The 21,599-nt window shown below is 38.9% G+C and overlaps 1 protein-coding gene across 9 annotated transcripts in view; it reads left to right on the top strand.

The window, feature by feature from the left end:
* The window catches only part of Lar (tyrosine-protein phosphatase Lar), a 566,012-nt gene that overhangs the window by 279,606 nt on the left and 264,807 nt on the right, over positions 1 to 21,599 (top strand). For all 9 annotated transcript variants that reach the window (XM_034975410.2, XM_069503060.1, XM_034975408.2 and 6 more), the window contains exon 3: positions 3,421 to 3,526. In XM_034975410.2, the coding sequence (XP_034831301.2) occupies positions 3,421 to 3,526 (106 nt within the window). The remainder of the gene's footprint in view (positions 1 to 3,420; positions 3,527 to 21,599) is intronic.

Here is a 21,599-nt window from a genome sequence, read left to right as displayed (position 1 = left end):
TGTTTCTTTTACAGTTACTTCACGTGCTTCAAAACTCCATTATTAACCTATAGGTACTCCTACTTAGTATTTTTATGAAGTTGGCTTACTATCGTAAAATAAGGTAATCGTAGTTTTGCGAACACTGGCCTAAATTCAAACAATTTTTGAATATTTTGTTAAGAATATTACCTACAAGCTGACGCCCGCGACTTTGTCCGAGTGGATTTAGGTTTGTAACAATCCCATGGGAACTCTTTGGTTTTTGGGATAAAAAGTAGCCTGCCTATGTCACTCTCCAGGTCTTTGACTATACCCAAGCAAAAAATCACGGCATTCCGTTGCTCCGTTGCGACGTGATTGAAGGACAAACCAACAAACAAACACACTTTCGCATTTATAATAGTTTGCGACAGATCGACATGACAAATAGGGTGGGGACGTCCCATGTGTACCCGCATAGCCCCCGCGCTAATTTGGTGCAGGGTAGCGTGCGGGTGTGCGGGGCAAACCCCCCCCCCCCCCCCATTATACCCCGATTGCGATCTAGACCTGTCGGCAGCGTCGCGAATATTCGCTCCTCTCGATAAGCCAAAAACCTGTGATAGGTTGTTGATACGCCAATTTCTATGGAGGATTTACGACGTAATTACAGCTCTATTAAAAAAAATTTAATAACACATCTTACACCCCTCGTGTCTAGCGTTTTCCAGCTTGTTGGTGCGAGACCGCCATAAAAGCAACTTGAGATCCCAATGTATATTTGTTCTGGGGAAATATTTGCAAAAGACTTTCTTGATGTTCTTGACTTGTGACTTTGTTGAAGATGATCTTTCGATTGAGACGACGACGACAACTATAATAGGCTGATGGTCCAAGTGGTAGTCTTACACGTCACCCGTGCTCGCCCGCACCGAGTTAGCGCGGGGGTTGTGTGGGTGTGCGCAGCTTTCCTTCCCTGATTGCCATTTCGACCTGACGCTTTCTGTACAAGTGATGAACTAGCATTAGTTTCAGAAAGCTCTTTCCTATTTAGTATACTGCCGTATCCCGTTTGCAAACCTTTCAACTTCTAACGTTCGCACATACGAACTTTCTGTGTATTTTACGATAGGTACGGTTGAAATTTAATTAAAAGTGCAATATTTCGATCGGGCGAACTTCGCTCATTATTGTACACGAGGCAACGTTGGCCGCGATCGTTGCCCTACTTAGGCGCCATTGGGAATTTCTAACTGAAACTTTCTTTAATTTGGTCACTGTTTAACTTTTTTTTCTAGTTTCCGTCATCATTACCGTATAGGAAGTACCGTACGCGACAGAAAGTACATCGACCTTTAGAAGATAGCAGATTTGTAGAGCGTTGTCTCTGTCGTTGAGACCGACAAAATGTCTTATAGGTATGAGTTACAGAGACAGCGCTCAACAAAGCCGAAATGTCATTCTAAAGGCCAATGTACATTACTTTCTGCTGCGTACTGTATACCTACTGTATAGCTTGTAAGTTTAATAGTTATATACGTGACACTGGAGTTAATTTCATCCAAATCTATATATAGAAAAGGGAAAGGTGACTGACTGGCTGACCGATCTATCAACGCACAGCTCAAACTCCTGGACGGATCGGGCTGAAATTTGACATGCAGCTTGCTATTATGACGTACTTACCTACACATCCACTAAGAGTAAAATAGGGTTTTAAAAGTGCAGTCCATGCGGACGAAGCCGCGGGAATAAGGTAGTTTGATGATAAAATGAAGATAATATTATGAATTTGTGTGTTCAACTAGTAGTTTAGTATTTTCCTAAAAATTATCCAGAAATGAACTTCTGCATACGTCGTTAATAGGTTTTTTTATGTTAGACAATAAAAATATATATTCCATTTCATAGCTTAGGCCATAAACGTGTAGGAAATAGGAATGTTGTGTAGCTAAACATAACGCATGTAGCAACAATGTATCACCTCGTAGCCACCTCGTAGCACATTGCTACAAAGTGACTTATGCATGCACTACTATGATTCAACTGCCACCAATTTATGATTCAATAAATATCCTTATACCATTCCCGACACGTTTTATGCATCGAATCTCACTTTAAAATATAAATGCATATTTTTTTATTGAAATTACGTGTTTTTCTTTTTTGTTGTTTCAATTCTGATGTTATGTTAACAAGATGCGCGTTCCAATTCTATTTGTATATTTTTAACGTTACATATCAGCAACATAATATTTTGTATCCATTGAACTATAAATTAGTATCTACAGATGGGGTATTTCAAATAAAACTCCTGTTCTATGAGGCTGGGATTGATTTATGAAAAAAAAAAATAAGTTACAGTCTGCATGTTTTGTTTGGAATGATTCATCTTAGACTGCATCATCACTTATACCATTAGGTGAGATCGCAGCCAAGGGTTAACTTGTTATGGAAAAAAACATTCTGTGGTAGTAGATAGTCAAAGTCAAAGTCAAATGATTCATTCAAAATAGGTAATAAATTACTCTTTTTCATAGTCAGATGTTGGATTTGTAAGATATAGTGGTGATAATTATTACGCAAACTTAAAACTAAAGCTACAAGGGTTCTAAACGCGCCCAGATCTGAGAAGAGCCCACAACAAACTCGACCGGGTATTCTTTTTATTATCACCACTTTACAAAATTATTTAAACTTATTAGAACTATCACATAGTCGCTAAGCAACTCATTCCCAAGCTTGAGATGATACAAAATTGAGGTCGTAGTTATATACGTCATTATGTTGCAGATATGTAACAAGTAGGTCAATCTCGTTACAGGTGCGACGCGAGGGGAGCAACGCTTATTTTAATTCCAAAAAATAAAAAATGTGTTTGATGAAAAGGAAGTTCCGTTGTAGTGGTAACAGACGAACGTACAAGTGCTGTGTTTCACAAGGGTCCAGTTGAGAAGAATATAAACTCTATAACAATGGAATATGGTTGAACTCTCGCTCCCGTTCCGACCGAACTGTGCTTCCCGAAAATGATCGCGCGCAGTGAAACGAAACCCTAGCAAAAATATCGCGAAAACGAAACAATTAACTAACAAAGAAAATAGTTGTACATAAATTACCTATATAGTTACTAATCGTTGTCCTTTACAATACTTTCTTAGTATAATATTTCGAATTTTTTAATAATCATCGAAGCGGTTGTCGTATTTTTTGTGATATAAATAAAAATAGTACATATTGTTAGTAATAATCAAGTTATTATTAATGTCGTTTATCTTGAAAAGTTTATCGTAAGTGGCAAAACTCGGTTGTGATGTGTATAGTGTGTAAGGAGTAAGTAATATTTGGGGTTTTTTCGTGGTTGTTTTGGGTTGGGTCTGTGTTGGTGGGTGTATGCAGCGCGGATGGTCCGCGCGGTGATGTTGGGTACGGTGCGCTGTCACGTGGTGTTTGGTGCAGGCGCAGACCGGCGCCGGTAAGATGCGAGAGAGGCGCCGCGCGCAGCACCGCACCGCCGCTCTGTTGACCGCCTGCCTCTTCTTCCTGTCTCAAGCCGACGCCGCTGGTGAGTTTCAACTAGTTTTAGTCAGGTTGTGACTCTCATTTGTTTCTTTGGAACTTATATCTCCAGAACTTCAGCGTTTAAATTCTCGTGTTATATCCATACCTATAGTACGCTAAAGGTTGAAATAGCAATCGGGAAGGGAACGCCCCGCATACCCGCACAGCCCCTGCGCTAACCCGGTGCGGACGAGCGGGGGTGACGTCCAGGTGTGCGAGGCGTCCCCCCGCCTCATATCCCGATTGCCATCTCCACCTGACGCGGACTGTACTTATCCATACTAATATTATTAATGCGAAAGTGTGTCTGTCTGTCTGTCTGCTAGCTTTTTACAGCCCATCAGTTTGTAAAATTTGATAGATACAGCTTACATCCCGGGGATGGACATAGGCTACTTTTTATCCTGAAAAATCAAAGAGTTCCCACGGGCATCATCTATTTCATTATAAATATATTCTTAAAACTCACTTTCGTCAGAATATGCCCGACTAGACTCAAACCCATCCGGTTCTTACAAATTAGATTACGTACTTCGGACAAAGTACGAAAAGTACCAAACTGTAAACATAATTCAATGCCAAAGTTTGATTAAAGTATACCTATAAAGCAACTTCCGAAAGAAAAGTCTATGAAGATTAACTTTATGTAATGTAACCCGTGTATGGTTCAAACTATTTGTTCAAATAGCATTTGGATATTTCCTAATAAATAAGACTTAGATATTTTAATTACAAAAAATTTCACTATTAATTTTGTATTCAAAATGCGGACTCACGAAATTCTAGAAACAAATGGGAGTCAGACCAACTAGCATGCTATTATTAAGTTGTTATTTAAGCACTTTTGGAATGTAAAGAACGAACTGACGATCTACCGGCACGGAACTGTATCACGGTTTAGCAACTGTACAGTTCGGAAACTGCTAATTAAAACAGGAGACTACTGTCACCATTTTAAATATTTGATGACACGTTTCATTCTGCCTGTAAAGCTCAGTGCGCAAAAGCGACTTTGTAGGATGCGATCAGAGCAAAAAGGCCATTGTGTAACTTTTCAGGATAACGTTAACGCAATCTGTCATTTAGTATGGAAAAAAGGACAGACAACTTTTCCGTCCCTTTTCCGTCCATACTATGACATAATATTATAATGACCATACCATAAATGACAGACTTACGCACAGTTTCAGATTGAATCACAGAGCCTCTGATTTAAGTCGTTATAATATACTCGTATGTAATTTATACCTATAAAGGACATGATCATGAACTATGTGCACTTGCCAATGTGTCAAACATCAATGTGCAGCAAAGATTAGTCTTATTTTTGGAATTGTTATATTTTATAGTTTACAGATAAAAAGTTTCGAAGGTTTAACTAAAGGCTTAGAAAACTGAGAAAAATAAAGAACGTTTTGACAAAATAACTCTGCCTTTCTATATAAGATGGCGCTAGGTATTGCGGTTATCAAGTCAAAAATGTAAAATATAAAAACAGTTCCGATTTGTCAAAGACATCAAAATGCATTTGCGAGTACGTAAAACGCCATAGAGAATCGGGGTCCAGAGGTGTACACTTGAACTCATACTGTTTTTCCTAACTGTATATTTTCTAAACTAAGACTTTACTAAAGTCTAAATAATTAACATTCCGCATAAAATAGGTATTTCATGGTAGTAATATGGCAGGCCAAACTGTTATTATTTTACAATTCACAAGGGAAAAGACACTTGTAACTTGCTATTAGTAATTATGATTAGATTGATACGAAAAGAAATTTTCTAAGTAATGGTAATTACTACTGAAAGTTATATTTTCTAATTAGCGGTTAGTGGTGTGTACAATTTGTCTCAATTTAAAATAAATTACTATTTTTTTTTTGTTAATTTTAACGTGTATTTTTGTATACGTCTAATTAGGTACATAATAGGTAAGTCGGTATATCAGTGCAACATGCATTGTATATTTCGTATTAACCTTCCTTATCTGGTTTTTATTTGATATCTTTTGAGTACTAAATTTCTTGTAAGTGTGAAATGCATATTTTAATATGTGGACCCTATAAAAATTACACATAATAATAGTCATCATCATCATGATCAACCCATCGTCGGCTCACTACAGAGCACGGGTCTCCTCTCAGAGTGAGAAGGGTTTTGGCCATGGTCTACCATGCAGGCCATGTGCGGATTGGTAGACTTCACACATCTTTCAGAACATTATGGAGAACTCTCAGGCAAGCAGTTTTCCTCACGATGTTGTCCTTCACCGTTAAAGCAATTGATATTTAATTAATTAAAACGCACATAACTCCGAAAAGTCAGAGGTGCGTGCCCGGGATCGAACCCCCGATCTCCGATTAGAAGGCGAACGTCCTAACCACAGCTATCACAGCTTATAATAATAGTAATTTTCGAAAATTAATTATTGGAAATATGCCATCACTCTAAAAAAACGCCCATACAGCACGACTGTTATTTTACGGCGGCAATTAAAACTTAGGATACCCGTGCTCAGTAGTGAGCCGGCAACGCGTTGATCATGACGATGATTCCTCTCCATTTATAATATGGGTACCTTCAAGTCAAGAGTGAATAGGCATCTTCTAGGCAAGCGCGCTCCATCTTAGGCTGCATCATCACTTGCCACCAAGTCCTTAATGGCAGTGGCATCTAGATCCTATAAGTACGCGACAGGTTGAAATGGCAAACGGGGAGAGAACGCCCCGTACACCCGCACAGCCCCCGCGCTAACCCGGTGTGGGCAACCGCGGTTGATGTGCGGATGTGCGGGGCGACCCCTCGCCCCCCGATTGTCATCTTAACCCGTCGCGGACTATACATGCTCTCTCTCTGGTCTGACTATAGGCCCCCTCACTTGGGCCCACAGTCTGGCCTTAACCTAATTACATAAAACGTCAATTACAAGAACGTTTAATGAAAAAACTGCCATAAAGCAAATACATTATGGTAATAAATTCAACCGCTTTTATGAACGTCAGGACTAAAAATATTGTGTACATACCTTTAATGAGAAATATCAAAAAGCTGCTTTGGTTTTGCGTACCTAAGGAGCTTATTAATAAAATGTCGTTATTATTTCAAAAGCTGGTTATACACTGTGTTAGCGAAACTTTTTTTATTATTATGTACTTAATTTTTCTACACTAACATAATTTTTATATATTTATTTCTTTCTTCTAGATCTGCGTTCCCACTATCTCTAATGAGATTTTTAAAAAATACCGTAGCGTAGGCGTACCCTCTGTAACTTTTGAATAAATATTGTTATTATTTCTAATGCTATAGGTAGGTATCCACTGTGCTTGCAAAATTTTAGATGGTTCTGCCTGCCACGGTAAAATGAGCTCGGTGGCTATCATTCCGGAGCTAGACTGAGTTAGCGAATCACCCCGCTGGATTCGTTATTATAGTGGATGCCTAGCTTTAGAAGGAGAGAAATTCACCCAATTGAAATGAGAGAACTAAATTTGAAATAGGCACCTTTGTTATTACTTTACTGACGTAATCTTCAAAGCGCTTCTAACTAGTACAATAATCAGCTCTATGTAGTGGTAATAAGGGCGCTGATTTTCTGATTAGTTCCACTTTGAATCCGCCTGAGTAAAATTAACATTAATGCCCTTTTACTAAACTTGGTAATTGTGCTTATAGCAAGGGTGGCTGCACACATGTTCGTATTGATCTCGTTTTATTTTCTACTAGCTGATGTCTGATTTAGGTTTTTAAAAATCCCGTGGGAATTCTGATTTATCGAGATAAAAAGTAGCCTATGTTACTTTTCGTCCTTTTAAATGTCTCTACGCTAACAAACAAGTAGATTGGTTGCTTGGTTAGGGCGTGAAGGAAGGACAAACAAATAAACTTTCGCTTTTATAATATTAGAAGAAGATATACAGAAAAATAATACAGAAGCAATAATTTCAATGAGATATCGTCATCATATTTGTGTTTAAAGGGTTCTGTTTGTAAGTCGAGATGTTATTTACGTCCCTATAATATGGCTATATTACAGACCCGAACATTTGTGAATGCACCCTTGAAAAAGCGTATAAAGGGTTAAATAGTGGTCCCATGCGTGCACGTCTCGTATTCAGTCATTAGCATAGGGAAGGTTATATTAACATAAAACTCGTACCAAAAATCGCATCCGTGTCTCGGGGACGGGGTCTGTATTACCCCGTTCGTGTTACCCTTACCCCGCATAATTATGTTCCCACTGCTGTATGAAAATGAGATGTTAAAAGGCTTCACGCGCCCAAATTAAATGTTGAGGTTTGATTACGAACGGACCAGATAAAAGTTAATAATGGTGGGAGTTTCGTATTGCACGCCAATCAAACTGAAGTAGGGGTAAATTTAAATTTAAATCTTTCGTCCGGAAAATGTTATCACTACAAGCAAAATAATAATCATCATCATCATCATCAGCCTGTGGACGACCACTGTTGGACATAGGCCTTCCCTAAAGAGCGCCACGACACCCGGTCCTCAGCCTTCCTCATCTAGCTTCTTTATATCGTCGGTTCATCGTGCTGGAGGGCGTCCCACACTACGCTTGCTTAAACGCGGTCTCCACTCAAGGACTTTCCGGCTCCAACGGCCATCACCTCTACGACAGGCATGACCTGCCCACTGCCACTTCAGCTTGCTAACAGTTTGGGCTATGTCAGTGACCTTGGTTCTCTTGCGGATCTCCTCATTTTGGATCTTATTCCTCAGGGAAACTCCTAACATAGCCCTCTCCATAGCTCGTTGAGCGACTTTTAATTTGTGAACAAGGCTGTTTCTCTGTGTCCACGTTTCAGCGCCAAGTAAAATAATATTTAGATGATAATTAATATACATTTCAATACCTTGGATAATAAGTTAAATAAGTCCTATAACCCCTGCGTAAACTATTATCCGATCGAAATATGTATAACACTAGATGATGCCCGCGACTTCGTCCGCCAAAAAATACCTTTTTTTTTAATTTCCCATTCGCAGCACATGATTTACTGATACACGCGCTTCACTGTATCACAATATGACAGCTTCATTCCCCTTAAGCGTATTAAAATGCAAATCAACGTCTGCGGTGGCGCTATTTTTAGGGTTCCGTACCTTAAAAGGAAAAAGGAGCCCTTATTGGATCACTTCGTTGTCTGTCTGTCTGTCGTGTCTGTCAAGAAAAGGGAGTCAAAATCTATTGAGTACTTCCCGTTTCCCGCACCTAGAATCATGGGTTTAGTTATAGGTTAGGTCTAATAAGATAGCAGAGTAAAGCAAAAAATCCAAAAACCGTGAATTTGTGGTTAGATCACAAAAAAATTAAAATGTATTTACGAGTAAATAATTAGTTTATTCAAATAACATTTAGACGGCGCGTTAACTTGCAGTGTTCTACATAAAAGTGTTTATCTTGTACGATGGTACGGAACCCTTTGTGTGCGAGTTAGACTCGGACTTGACCGTTTTTTTTTTGCCAAATCGATTCGACGGGAGCAATCGAGTCGAACATAGTCACGTCTGTAATATATTTTTCTCGGCTGTCGTAAAGATCTAATACGGAATCTTTTTTACTTATTCCCTATTCCAATATGTTCTGGTGCACATACGAGAATAATAGATTACGTACTCCTAAACCACTTTTTCCGCACGCGGCGTTACGCGTTTACGGCCGTAATAAAAATTCTTAATCGAAAATTAATGTTGAAGTGATACCGGTTGTACGAGTAATTTTATATGCCGCTGTACTTATGCTAAAAGTGGCTAACCACAAAAAGTTTTTTAACGCTAAAAATGGTGGCAATTTTGAAATTTTGTTGTTTAAAAAAATGCTACATAGGACCAAGATTGTTTTTAGTTTAGCTCTACGCACGTTCCATTCTTTTTTTAGAAATATGAGTTCTAAAGTCCAATAGGTATAATATAATGTTCAACACCAAATAGAAGGTGATGGTACAACCTGAGTGAACCAAGCGCGCCTGCCTAGGTGCATATTTACTTTTATTAAGGTACCGATGTTATAGCTAGCAGTGCGTATTAGTGTTCGTATATGTAGGAGAGTTTATCGACTCCTGCCTACGCGTCAGCTGCTGCCGTCAACGCGACACACGACGCCAGCCGCCAGTGTGTCGACGGCAACAGACCGCACTCGTCGTCTGTAAGCACTCATAGAACACTCGAGGAAGCGTATCGCTGCCCATGTTTTTGGCGATGTCAAAAACTATTTTTTTAAGTTAGCCACTTTTTAGCAAAAGGACAGCAGTATGGAGGGCAAAAAGGGTAATTTCGCGGAGTTGGCTCCGTTGTATCATTTGGTTTACTAATTGCGTTCATAAGTTTGACGCGGGTCGGGGCTCGAGCGGTTTTATCGCCGACGCAGCCGCCGAACCTTGCTTACGCAAATGGCCCTTTTTGGCGATAACTCAAAAACTATTTTTTCGAGGTTAGCTCCTTTTTAGTAAAAAGACAGCAGTGTGGAGGGTTAGCAAAAAGGGTAATTCCGTGGAGTTGATTCCGTTGTTGTATCATTTGGTTCATTAATTGCGTTCATAAGTTCGACGCGGGTCGAGGCTCGAGCGGGTTTATCGCCGACGCAGCCGCCGAACCTCGCTTACGCAAATGGCCTTTTTTTGGCGATAACTTAAAAAACTATTTTTTCGAGGTTAGCTCCTTTTTAGTAAAAAGACAGCAGTGTGGAGGGTTAGCAAAAAGGGTAATTCCGTGGAGTTGGCTCGGTTGTTGTATCATTTGGTTCATTAATTGCGTTCATAATTTCGACGCGGGTCGAAGCTCGAGCGGTTTTATCGCCGACGCAGCCGCCGAACCTCGCTTACGCAAATGGCCCTTTTTTGGCGATAACTCAAAAACTATTTTTTCGAGGTTAGCTCCTTTTTAGTAAAAAGACAGCAGTGTGGAGGGTTAGCAAAAAGGGTAATTCCGTGGAGTTGGCTCGGTTGTTGTATCATTTGGTTCATTAATTGCGTTCATAAGTTCGACGCGGGTCGAAGCTCGAGCGGTTTTATCGCCAACGCAGCCGCTAACCTCGCTTATGCAAATGGCTCGCCGCGTGTCTGTAACGATCGCATTATAACAATTTAAGAAGTAAAATAACAATACGGCCCATCTCGTGCGGGGTTATTGACAAGGATACTATTACGTTTTGGAGAGTGCTACTGTAATGTAATATACGACATAGTTTCCTTGTTTTTTTGTTGTTTAAAGTATTTTTTGTGGTTTTTGATGTATGTAACGTAATTATAGAAATCGGCAGCGATTCGAAATGAAATTCAAATATTTACCAACCGAAGAAGAAAAAATTTGTGCGATTTTTTTTGACGCTTTGTGCTTTACATGGTAAAGAAATTTCATGGGGCACACAGCCTATTATTAAACGCGAAAGTGTGTGCTACATTTTCAAACCTCAACCGCTGAAAATATCTTGACGAAAGTCAATCAGACGGAAAGCCAACAAGTTCCCACTAGATTATTTTAAACCTTCGGTTACACGGACGAAATCGAAGGCATCAGCTAATGAACCTTCAGGCCCGCCAGTGCAAACCGGTAAATTATAGCTATAGTCGACGAATTTTAAACTGAGTCGTCGAGTTATCTGTCTGTTTCGCTCGCACTTACCTACGACCTGTAAGTGCGAGCGAAACAGACAGATAACTCGACGACTCAGTTGAAAATGCGTCAACTATAGTAAGTTCTACCAGATTTAATCTATATATCGCCCGATGAACGTCTGCCAAACAATTCGCAAGCAAATAAAGCATACTGGGAGAAACGACGTGCGTTGGCGAAGATAATCTAAATGCTAATATGGCGTCAACTCGTATCAGTCGTCAAGATTGGAGCAAGCTATCAAGTCTGATAGTTTTCTGAGGTTGCTTTAACGAATACTTATTTGATGAAATTCATTATTATACCTACTGATATATTTTTAGTGACTATTTTTGACGTCATGACAGCTATTGGCATGGGGGATTTCAGCCCGATCCGTCCAGTAGTTTGAAATGTGTTGATATTGATGGATCAGTCAGTTAGCCAGTTAGCTTTTCTCTTTATATATTCACTAGCTTATGCTCGCGACTTCGTACGCGTGGACAACACAAATTTCAAACCCCTATTTCACTTAGGAGTTGATTTTCCAAAAATCCTTTCTTAGCGGATGCTTGCGTTATAGTAACCATCTGCATGCCAAATTTCAGCCCGATCCGTTCAGTAGTTTGAGCTGTGCGTTGATAAATCAGTCAGTCAGTCAGTCAGTCAGTCAGTCACCGTTTCCTTTTATATATTAAGAAGATAAATAAATCAAAGGCTGCAGGAGGTTTTTCAACGCTGCATTTTTCGGAACAAAGTCGTTTCATTCCGGCTAAAAAAAAAAAATATCGGTAGCCATCAATAATTATAAGAGGATCTTTCAAGCAATAAAGTAATCGCAATTTTATACCAAACGTAGAATTTTAATGAGCCCTCCAAAATAATGTATTCCTCGCACATTTCCCAATACTTTTGCGCCTCAAGCGACCCGATAATGAATATGGATGAGCTATAATTTCGACGTAGATGTATGTTATTGTTTAGAATATGATTCCCGCTTTGAAGTACCGCCTACCCTGCGGCCTGACGTATTGATTCGGGTCATTATCCTGATGCCTTGGCGTTTATGAGGTAAGCCAATAAAATTATTATACATAATATATCTCACAAACTTTTTTTTTTAATTGAAAATATTACAATAAAACTTAAAGCTAGCCTTATCTAAATCATGCCCGCGTGGAATGGTGCCAAGAATGCAGCCATATTTCCGCGCTGGACAGCCAGGCTGATCCGTTGCGCAAAAAATGAGCCAGCCCTTCTGTCACCAGATGAGTATAATGTATTCCTCGCACATTTCCCAATACTTTTGCGAAGTTATTCTTAATAATTATTCTCACACACTGACCTTCCCCAGCTTCGCTTGACTGGAATTTCTGGAAATTGTTTAGGCGAAGTGATTCTATTGGGATTCCTTTTTCTCCGAAGATACGGAATTATAATAATAATTTAGATTATAACACAATGCGATTGCGACACAACAAACGTCGAACTGGTCGCATCGCAATTCAAAATATATTTCTTCTTATACCTTTAACTTATCTAGATGATCCTGTCGTTCAAACTCCAACTTGAGCCCTTCGATAGGCCACTTGAGACTGAAATGAAAAATTAATGGTGTGAAAGTAATTCTCTTTAGATAAACGTGCGATAATAGATTCCGAGTTCTGGCGGTCTTTAAAACCCAGGATCAATTTCGTTTTATAACGAGCTCGCGCCTTAATTAGTGAAACTTTTGAAGCATCGAGTCAATTAAAATTACCTTTATATTGAAAGTAGCTTATGCTCGCGACTTCGTCCGCGTGAACTACACATGATTCAAATTTCTATTTTACTGCCTTAGGGGTTGAATTTTCAAAAATCCTTTCTTAGCGGATGCCTTCGTCACAATAGCATGCTAAATTTCAGCCCGATCCGTCTAGTAGTTTGAGTTGTGCGTTGATAGTCAGTCAGCTTTTCTTTTTATATACAGAGACTAGCTGTGACACACGGCTTCGCTTGGCGAAAATATAAATCTTCTTTATTACTTATCTAGTGGAAATTTTGAAATATCTGGTCTTATTCCTTTTCTAGTAGATAAGTAGCAGTGGGGTGCACAGGGTTTGAAGCCAGGGTAGGCATTATTTAGGTTGGAACCTTTACTGGCAGGTCATAATGTAAAATTTGCATTGAGCTATTACAACTGGGGTAAGCAGTGTAGCTGAAGGGTTGATGTAATGAAGAACCAGCTACATATAGTGATGTTTATTTTACACTTTACAATTGATATGTTATGTACAATACAGACGGGCTCGCGAGCTTTATATAATACAATGGTAGAAGATGTTGACGTGACGAGCGGATGATAGGGAATGTGGAATCTTGTAACGTGCGTGACCACGAGGATTCTCCACTGCATTCCAAATTTGAATATTGTTGTGTGGCAGCTGCGAAGTTTTCCTAATAGCTGCCAGCCAAGTAACGGTAGAGGTTCCACCTCTACATCACCCCCCTACGGAGTGAGAAACAGAAAAAAAAGAAATATTAAGTAAGGCAAGTATTATATACATAAGAATGAAGGAAAAGAACCCTAAAACTAGAACATGTATTGATAAAAATGAGAAGGCAAATAGGATTGAAAGTTGCCTCAATGTTGAGTCTTCTGTAGCAGTATCTGGTAATGGTGTAATACCTCAGGTCATTGTGTACACAATGACTGGGAGGCAGTACTTAAGACCAGAGAAATAAGCAGTAGACCTGTATACCTAAGTGACACGGAAAAAAATAATTACAATAAATGAAGCGTTCGGAGTGCAAAAAGGTTGATGACGGAGGAGACGCATGATGAGCAAATCTTCTTCACGTCGAACCTTGGCAAACTCGCGTCGACACAGACCTGAAGAGAGGTTCTGAGCGCGATAAACTCAGTGAACCTGGAAAAGTGAAAAGGTCGAAGGACTTACGAACGACTGACATCGTGTCTTAGGGTGCCCAGTGTACTACAGGAACATGTGTGCGGAGGCTATACAGCACTCCACAAAAGCTGCTTCACTTTGAAATAAAAGATGATCCGCAATGCACGGAGGAAGCTTTGCTGAAAACCTTACGAATTGTGGCATGATCCGTAGGGGTCTGTTGTGAATGGAACCATGGAACGGAGAGATTAGTCCTCTTCATACATGTAATACTGTTTCTTTATAAATTGCTGAAATTTAAATTGTTATGACAGGAAAATTTTACAAAATACAATGGCAATTATGACATGACAATATAACTAAATAAAATTGTTCTAAAAAAGTAAAACGTCTATAAAAAATTCCCTTTTTAAAATGAGATGATGAGACGTCACTTATTGTCTATATTGTTCATGGAATGTTAAAGAATATGTGGTAGCACGGAGTATGAATGAAACGGCTGCTCACATATTTACAAGATATAATTCAGGATAAACACAATTAATTTAAAACACAAACTGGTTGTCTCCGACCAGTCGAAATCAAGAAAGCTGGAGCTCGGTGCTCGACAGTGATGTGTCGGTCTTGGTATCTGAGGAGCGAATGATAGGGAATGTGGAATCTTGTAACGTGCGTGACCACGAGGATTCTCCACTGCATTCCAAATTTGAATATTGTTGTGTGGCAGCTGCGAAGTTTTCCTAATAGCTGCCAGCCAAGTAACGGTAGAGGTTCCACCTCTAAATCAGTGCATTTATGCCTCTATGACCTGCACGCCACTGGTAAGTAGGTATTATAAATGGAACCTCTGCAAAATAGCTTTCCAGGTCCAGGGTAGGATTCGGGCTGAGCGTTGATAATTGTAAAATTTATTTTAACGAATCTTTTAAAATTATTGTGGTAAATATAATTTTGTATTTCATGCGTGATATTGTAGAAAATGTGTAATTTGATTTAGGAACATTGTTAAGTAATAAAGAAAGGCAACGGCCAAATAACATGCGATATCACAATTTTGCTGACATAGTAGTCGAAAATATGACACATCTGTATTTAGAACTACCTCACTTACTATATTTTTACTTTATCAATCGTCAATGTATCAAAGTCTTTAAAAATTCATATTTCGCGTACTCAAGATTTTTATATTAAACTTCCAGAGACTCAGCATCCTTGCTGCAACGTGTCCCACTCAGCATCGTGCAGCTTGCTGCAGCATGACGCTGAGTGGAAGCCCTATATTTGGTCACACGTCGTGACACTACCTATATTTAGTATATATTTTTTATTTATTTATTAGTATAACTATGTAGATTGATTTAATTAGTTTTAAGGTTTATTGTTGTGTTCATTGTAGTGTAGTGATCAAATAAAAGTTTTCTTTCTTTCTTTCAACAGCCAATTTGGAGGGATGGTTGGGCTAGTTGTTTCAATTCCACGTACAAGGTTGGAATGTTTCAACTTGTTGGCACATGTAAGGATGGCTTTATATGAGACATCCTTTGTGTGGTGTTCAATTTCTTGTTTTTTAGAGCGGCACATTGCAGTGTGGCAAGCGGCGCCAATATATTTGATTAAAGTGGTTTAAAACTCAGTACTGGATGCGGTTTCTCGTGTATTGTTGGCTGGCAACTAATAAGTTCGGAATTGAAAATGTTTCGTGTATTTCACAATGGGACAGTGAAAAGATGTTTTGATGTCATTCGTTGTGTTTTAATTCTTTATTGCGAATATGAAAAATATGTATGTACAAAAGCGAACTTAATACCTAGGGTCTTATTTCTAAGTTATACAAGGTGTAACCAGAACGCTAGCAAAAACGAAGACAGGTGATACCTAACACTGATGATTTGATATGATGCTATAAAAAAGCGGGGAAAAATCTTATATTTTGTAAAAGTTCACGATATATTGCAAATTAAACATATGACTGACGCTAGAGGTCATCGACCTTTGCGTAAGTAGGCCACTCGGAGTCAATGCCACGTGGTGGAGCCCTGTTTTTGCCCCCACTTTTGCACGCTATACATTGCGGGTTGAAAAATACTAAATCACTAAAACTATAAAATGAGGCAAATGGTTCTTGGTATTGGATTATGTTTGGATAGTATAACAATAACGGTAAGTTTTTGTTAGCGTTCTGGATACATCCTGTATGGGTACCTCAGTACGTAGGGACACGGTAATAAAAAAGAGCGTAGATAGATACCTAAAGTGAAATACAAAAAAAAAGTAGGAACACTCAACATTGTAAGTGATCTAAGAAACCTGAAATAACGCTGAAATTTTAGTGGTCGTCTTCCCGCGGAAAAATGATTTGTCCTCGGTCATACTATCGAAAGTTTAGTTAAACTTAAATTGTTTTTGTTTTGAAATAATTAAAAAAATCATCAACTCGAAAGTGTGAGAAACAATAGTAATTCACTAGAAGTAAAGTAAATAGTAGATAGGTACATCCACTCGAACCGCGCTTCCAATAAAGTAAAAAAGTTAGAGCAAAATAAGCTCTCGCGCGCAGTGATTGCGACACAATATCTCTTTCGCGGCTTTTCAACGCGTCTTTGTGGAGTGAACCTTCTGATGTAAGCTACCTTCAATTACCTAAGTATTCTGTGGTTGTAATATGACGTGTCTATCCAGGTCTTTAATATTATACAGCTACTAAATAGCCCTCGCGTAAAGTAAAAACGTATTCAAAGCGCGCTCTTGAGATGCTATCTCGGGTTGCGTTCGTAATTACCAACTAACGCTAGAAAAATTGGCGGCCGGCGCAAAAATGGTGGGTCTTTTACCGAGACGATGAGCAAACAAGCCCGAGATAAGGTGCATTCAGGGCAGAATTGTGAAAGCGTCGAGTGCCCCCAACAAAGAACCTTATTAACCTCCCACATACTAATGGACGCCGATAGGGTTACAAAATGGACTGAGTAAAAACCTTTATAACATTCATATTATGGGCGATGTAAATTTGGGGCCTATTCTGAACGTTCTTCGGATAATAATGCAATCGAATTTAATTGTATCTGTTCTAATCTCCTCTTTATTAGATCGGCTTCGCTGTGCCAAACCAATTTGTTAGGCAAATATTTGTGCGAACAATGTAACAAAACATATCGTTTCCCAAAAATGCAATTTTCGTACGATAAAGTCAAATATGAGAATACATTGAACGTAATAAATTAAGAGTTAACGGCCGAATACTTTATTTCTGAGGGTCTACAATGTACGTTATTTCATTGGGTGTTATTGACTGGCTTTATTACGGCTCTAATACAAAATGAATGCTGGAACATTATGAACAGACTTTCTGAATTTGTCTGAAATAATTATTAAAATTATATGAATGTTTTTTTTTTAAATTAATTGTGGTTGATAAAGCTAAATATTTATAGTACGCGACAGGTCGAGATGGCAATGGGGGCTGGCGGGTGTGCGGGACATCCCCGCCCCGACTGCCATCTACTATTGTAAAAATATTCCTTTGGTAGGTAACATAATTTTGAACAAAGTATGAAATATGATATTTTCAGTTTTACACTCTAAACGGAAAAGTCTAAAAGTAGGTACTTATTACTATATTTTCCTGTTGGTAGTATGATTGTGAATTGAATAGCACGACTTATAACCTGTCAATGTAGTTTGATTTCGAGATTTAGAATACTTATGAAATGCATGCCGTTCCTTTGTTTAATATCAGTACCCGTAGTATAAGATTTTACGTCTCACCAAACGTTAGAATTCGAGAGTCGAAACACTTCCGCGTTATAGTAAACTGGATCTTAATTGCCTTGTTTTAAAGCTCAAGTTTGTCTACACATCTAAAGCCAGCGCTCCAAGCGGAAACATTGCGAAATTAAAATCAGTGGCATTGAATTTTTGACTTCAATTCAAGGCTCTTTAGGTCTATTTTAGTTTGATGTTATTGGTTTGGTGAGACGTAAAATCTTATACTACGGGTACAGCTATTAATCAATAACCACGTAATAGTCAATTGAAAAAAATTCTAGTGAATTTTAAACTAAAGTTTGCCAAAAAAGCGTCGTGTATCCTTTGACCTTTGACCACCGCTATGTGAATAGGCAACGCCTTCAAAGGTGAACGGGATTGAATCGACACAGCGCTCGATAGAGGCCCGTGTAAGCCTACACTTCAGCCGAGACTTTGACAGCGCTGAAAGGAGATGTAAACAAGATAGGTACGTTGAACTGCATACTAAAGAATTTTTGTTGTAAAACTTTTTACCTGGTCGCATTTAAAAAGCCTAATATACAAAACACAAAAAAAAAATCTACCTATGCCCGTTATTGTCTTTTAAACCATTCAACCGATGTGCCTTAAACTGGTTACATTAGAAAGGCAATAATGCGGAGATGTTTTGACCAGAAAAACAATGCATTAGGCACATTATTGCCATCTTGACCTGTCGCGAACTATAGTAGGTATGTACTCTGACATATTCATGTATCCAAATATATAAAAGGAAAAGGTGACTGACTGATTGACTGACTGACTGACTAATCTATCAACGCACAGCTCAAATAACTGGACGGATCGGGCTGAAATTTTGCATGCAGATAGCTATTATGACACGCACAACAGACGGAAACGTTTAAGTGCGGAAACCAGCCCAGAGTGAAGAAGCAATTATGACGTAGGCATCCGCTAAGAAAGTATTTTTGAAAATTCATTTCAGCCCCTAAAGGGGTGAAATAGGGGTTTGAAATTTGTGTAGTCTACGCGGACGAAGTTGCGTGCAAAAGCTATTTCTTTATAAAGTGTATAGCGACTTTTAGTCGAGTGTAAGCTAGTCTTAAGCTAAAGTATAGACCACGAAGGCTTAGAAAACTGAAAGGAGATGTAAACACGATACATGCATAGTTTACTTTGGTGGAGTTAATGAGTGTAGGTGCATAGAAAGCCTGCCTTATCTGTCCCGGTAAAGAGGCGGCTTGTTGTCTCATGGGGTCAAACGCTTGGAAAGATGACTATGCTGAAACTTACTTACATTGTGTTTTTTAACAAACCTTTAAAACTTGCGTTGAACGCGTGTTTATTTCAAAGCCGACAGATTTCCTATTGAATTGAATAGAAACATTTTTAGGTTTCCGTACCTCAAAAGGAAAAACGCAATGTATAGCGTGCGAAACTTGAGTAAATGCCCCACTTACGACGCGGCATTGACGTCAGATGTTGTATCTGCAATATATCGTAAAGTTTAACAAAATCATAGGTTTTTTTTTTTAGGGTTCCGTACCTAAAAAGGAAAAACGGAACCCTTATAGGATTACTTTGTTGTCTGTCAAGAAACCTACAGGGTACTTCCTGTTAACCTAGAATCATGAAATTTGGCAGATAGGTAAGTCTTATAGCAGACATGAGGGGAAAAATCTGAAAACCGTGAATTTGTGGTTACATCGCAAGAAAAAAATTAAAATATGTTAATGAAAAATAATTAGCATTTTCAACTTTCAACGTAACATAACTATATCAAGTGGGATATTATATGAAAGGATTTTTCCTGTACATTTTAAAATAGATTTTTATTTATTTTTAACCATAATAGTTTTTGATCTATCGTGCAAAATGTCGACAAAATACGATTGTAGTTCGGAACCCACGGTGAGCAAGTCTGATTCGCACTTGGCCGGTTTTAACTAACCTTTAAAACTTGCGTTATAAGCGTATTTATTTTAAATCTGTCAGATTTTCTATTGAATAGAATAGATTTTTTTTCAAGTTAACTTAATTTTAAATAATACCTATCTGTCCCGGCTGTACTCACGTGTTTAGTCGACGTTAGCCCGACTAGTTTCGAACCCATCCGGGGTCCTTTTTTCAAGGAAGTCAGTTTCAGCCACCCTCACAACGGGCTCTACGGGCAGCGGCACGCGCGGCCCGCAGTCAAAACCGCGGCGCGTGCGCGAACTGACTCCCTTGAAAAGGGACCCCGGATGGGTTCGAAACTAGTCGGGCTAACGTTGACTAAACACGTGAGTACAGCCGGGACAGATATTATTTATAATGGAAATCACTACGGTAGTTTAAACGCTAAAACTTAATTTTGTACAAGTACGAATCATCAAAATAAAAATATTTTTGGTTTGAAATTTGTAAAATCCACGCGGACAAAGTTGCGGGCATAAGCTAGTTATTCAATAAAAGGTTGTTTGAGCCATCTGTTCTAATAAAAATAACTTTCGCCCAAGTAGTTTTCAGAAAGGGAGCAAATTGCCCGTGTAATTTATTCAGAAATAACAAAGTAACTCGTAAATCCTCTTTCACATCGCCACAGCAGAATCTCAGTTTTTATTAATGTGCCAAGATTAAACAGTTTCACGTAACGTCTTGAGTTTCGCTTGAAATTCCTCCCTAATAGAGGATATAGATCATCGTGAAATATAGGCGAGGTTGCACTACGCCAGCGGGTGAGTTAGGACTAGGTGTAGGGCCTGCGAAGTTTAATACTGAGATATACTCGGTAGCTAAATATTAATACCTCGTCTGTTTCACAAAATAGCTTAGAAAAGCTTATCAATATCAGCATTACAAGCCGAACATCTTACTGTAGAAGCTGTGATAGCCTAGTGGTTTGGACGGCTGCCTTCTAATCGGAGGTCAGGGGTTCGATCCCGGGCACGCACCTCTAATTTTTCGTGTGTTTTAACTTTTTAAGTAATTAAATATCACTTGCTTTAACGATGAAAGAAAACATCGTAAGGAAACCTGCATGCCTGAGAGTTCTCTATAATGTTCTCAAAGTTGTGTGAAGTCTACCAATCCGCACATGGCCAGCGTGCTAGATTTTGGCCAAAACCCTTCTCACTCTGAGAGGAGACCCTTGCTCTGTAGTGAGCCGGCGATCGCGTTGGGTATTTTTGGGATGAGTAAAACTTCAAGATCGCGTCACCAACATGCTAATGTTAATAGATGTAAAAACTAAACTAATGTTTAATACTTACTATAACAACTGCTGTATACTATGACCAGCTTATGCCCGCGACTTCGTCCACGTGGAGTACACAAATTTCAAACCCCTGTTTTACACCTTTAGGGATTCAATTTTCCAAAATCCTTTTTTAGCGGATGTGTACGTCATAATAGCTATCTGCATGCCAAATTTCAGCTCGATAAGTCCAGTAGTTTGAGCTGTGCGTTAATAGATCAGTCAGTCAGTCAGTCAGTCAGTTAATCAATCAGCTTTTCCTTTGTATATACCTTACAGATAACATGCAGATTGTATAGTAGATATGAATCTAGTAGGGGATGGCCCGCAAGAACTTTAAAAACTGCAAAAATAGGGTTTTCCGAACTGAAAATACGAATGTCGTCAGGAACAGATGTATCCACCCAAATTATTATTAACATGTTCCAATAAGGACAGCGATTCAGTCACGTTGCAGGAGGCTTATTACGTCACACATATGGTGACCTTTATTACTTTCGGCTTCGGTAACGTTTATATTACGTACTATATGATTCTATTTGGTTCGTCTTGCTCGTCGCGTACGTGGGACCCCTTTTTTGTGTTACAAT

The sequence above is a fragment of the Maniola hyperantus genome, chromosome 14 (genome assembly GCF_902806685.2).
Source record: "Maniola hyperantus chromosome 14, iAphHyp1.2, whole genome shotgun sequence".
Lineage (NCBI taxonomy): Eukaryota > Metazoa > Arthropoda > Insecta > Lepidoptera > Nymphalidae > Maniola > Maniola hyperantus.
This window is presented reverse-complemented; position numbering and strand designations above follow the sequence as displayed.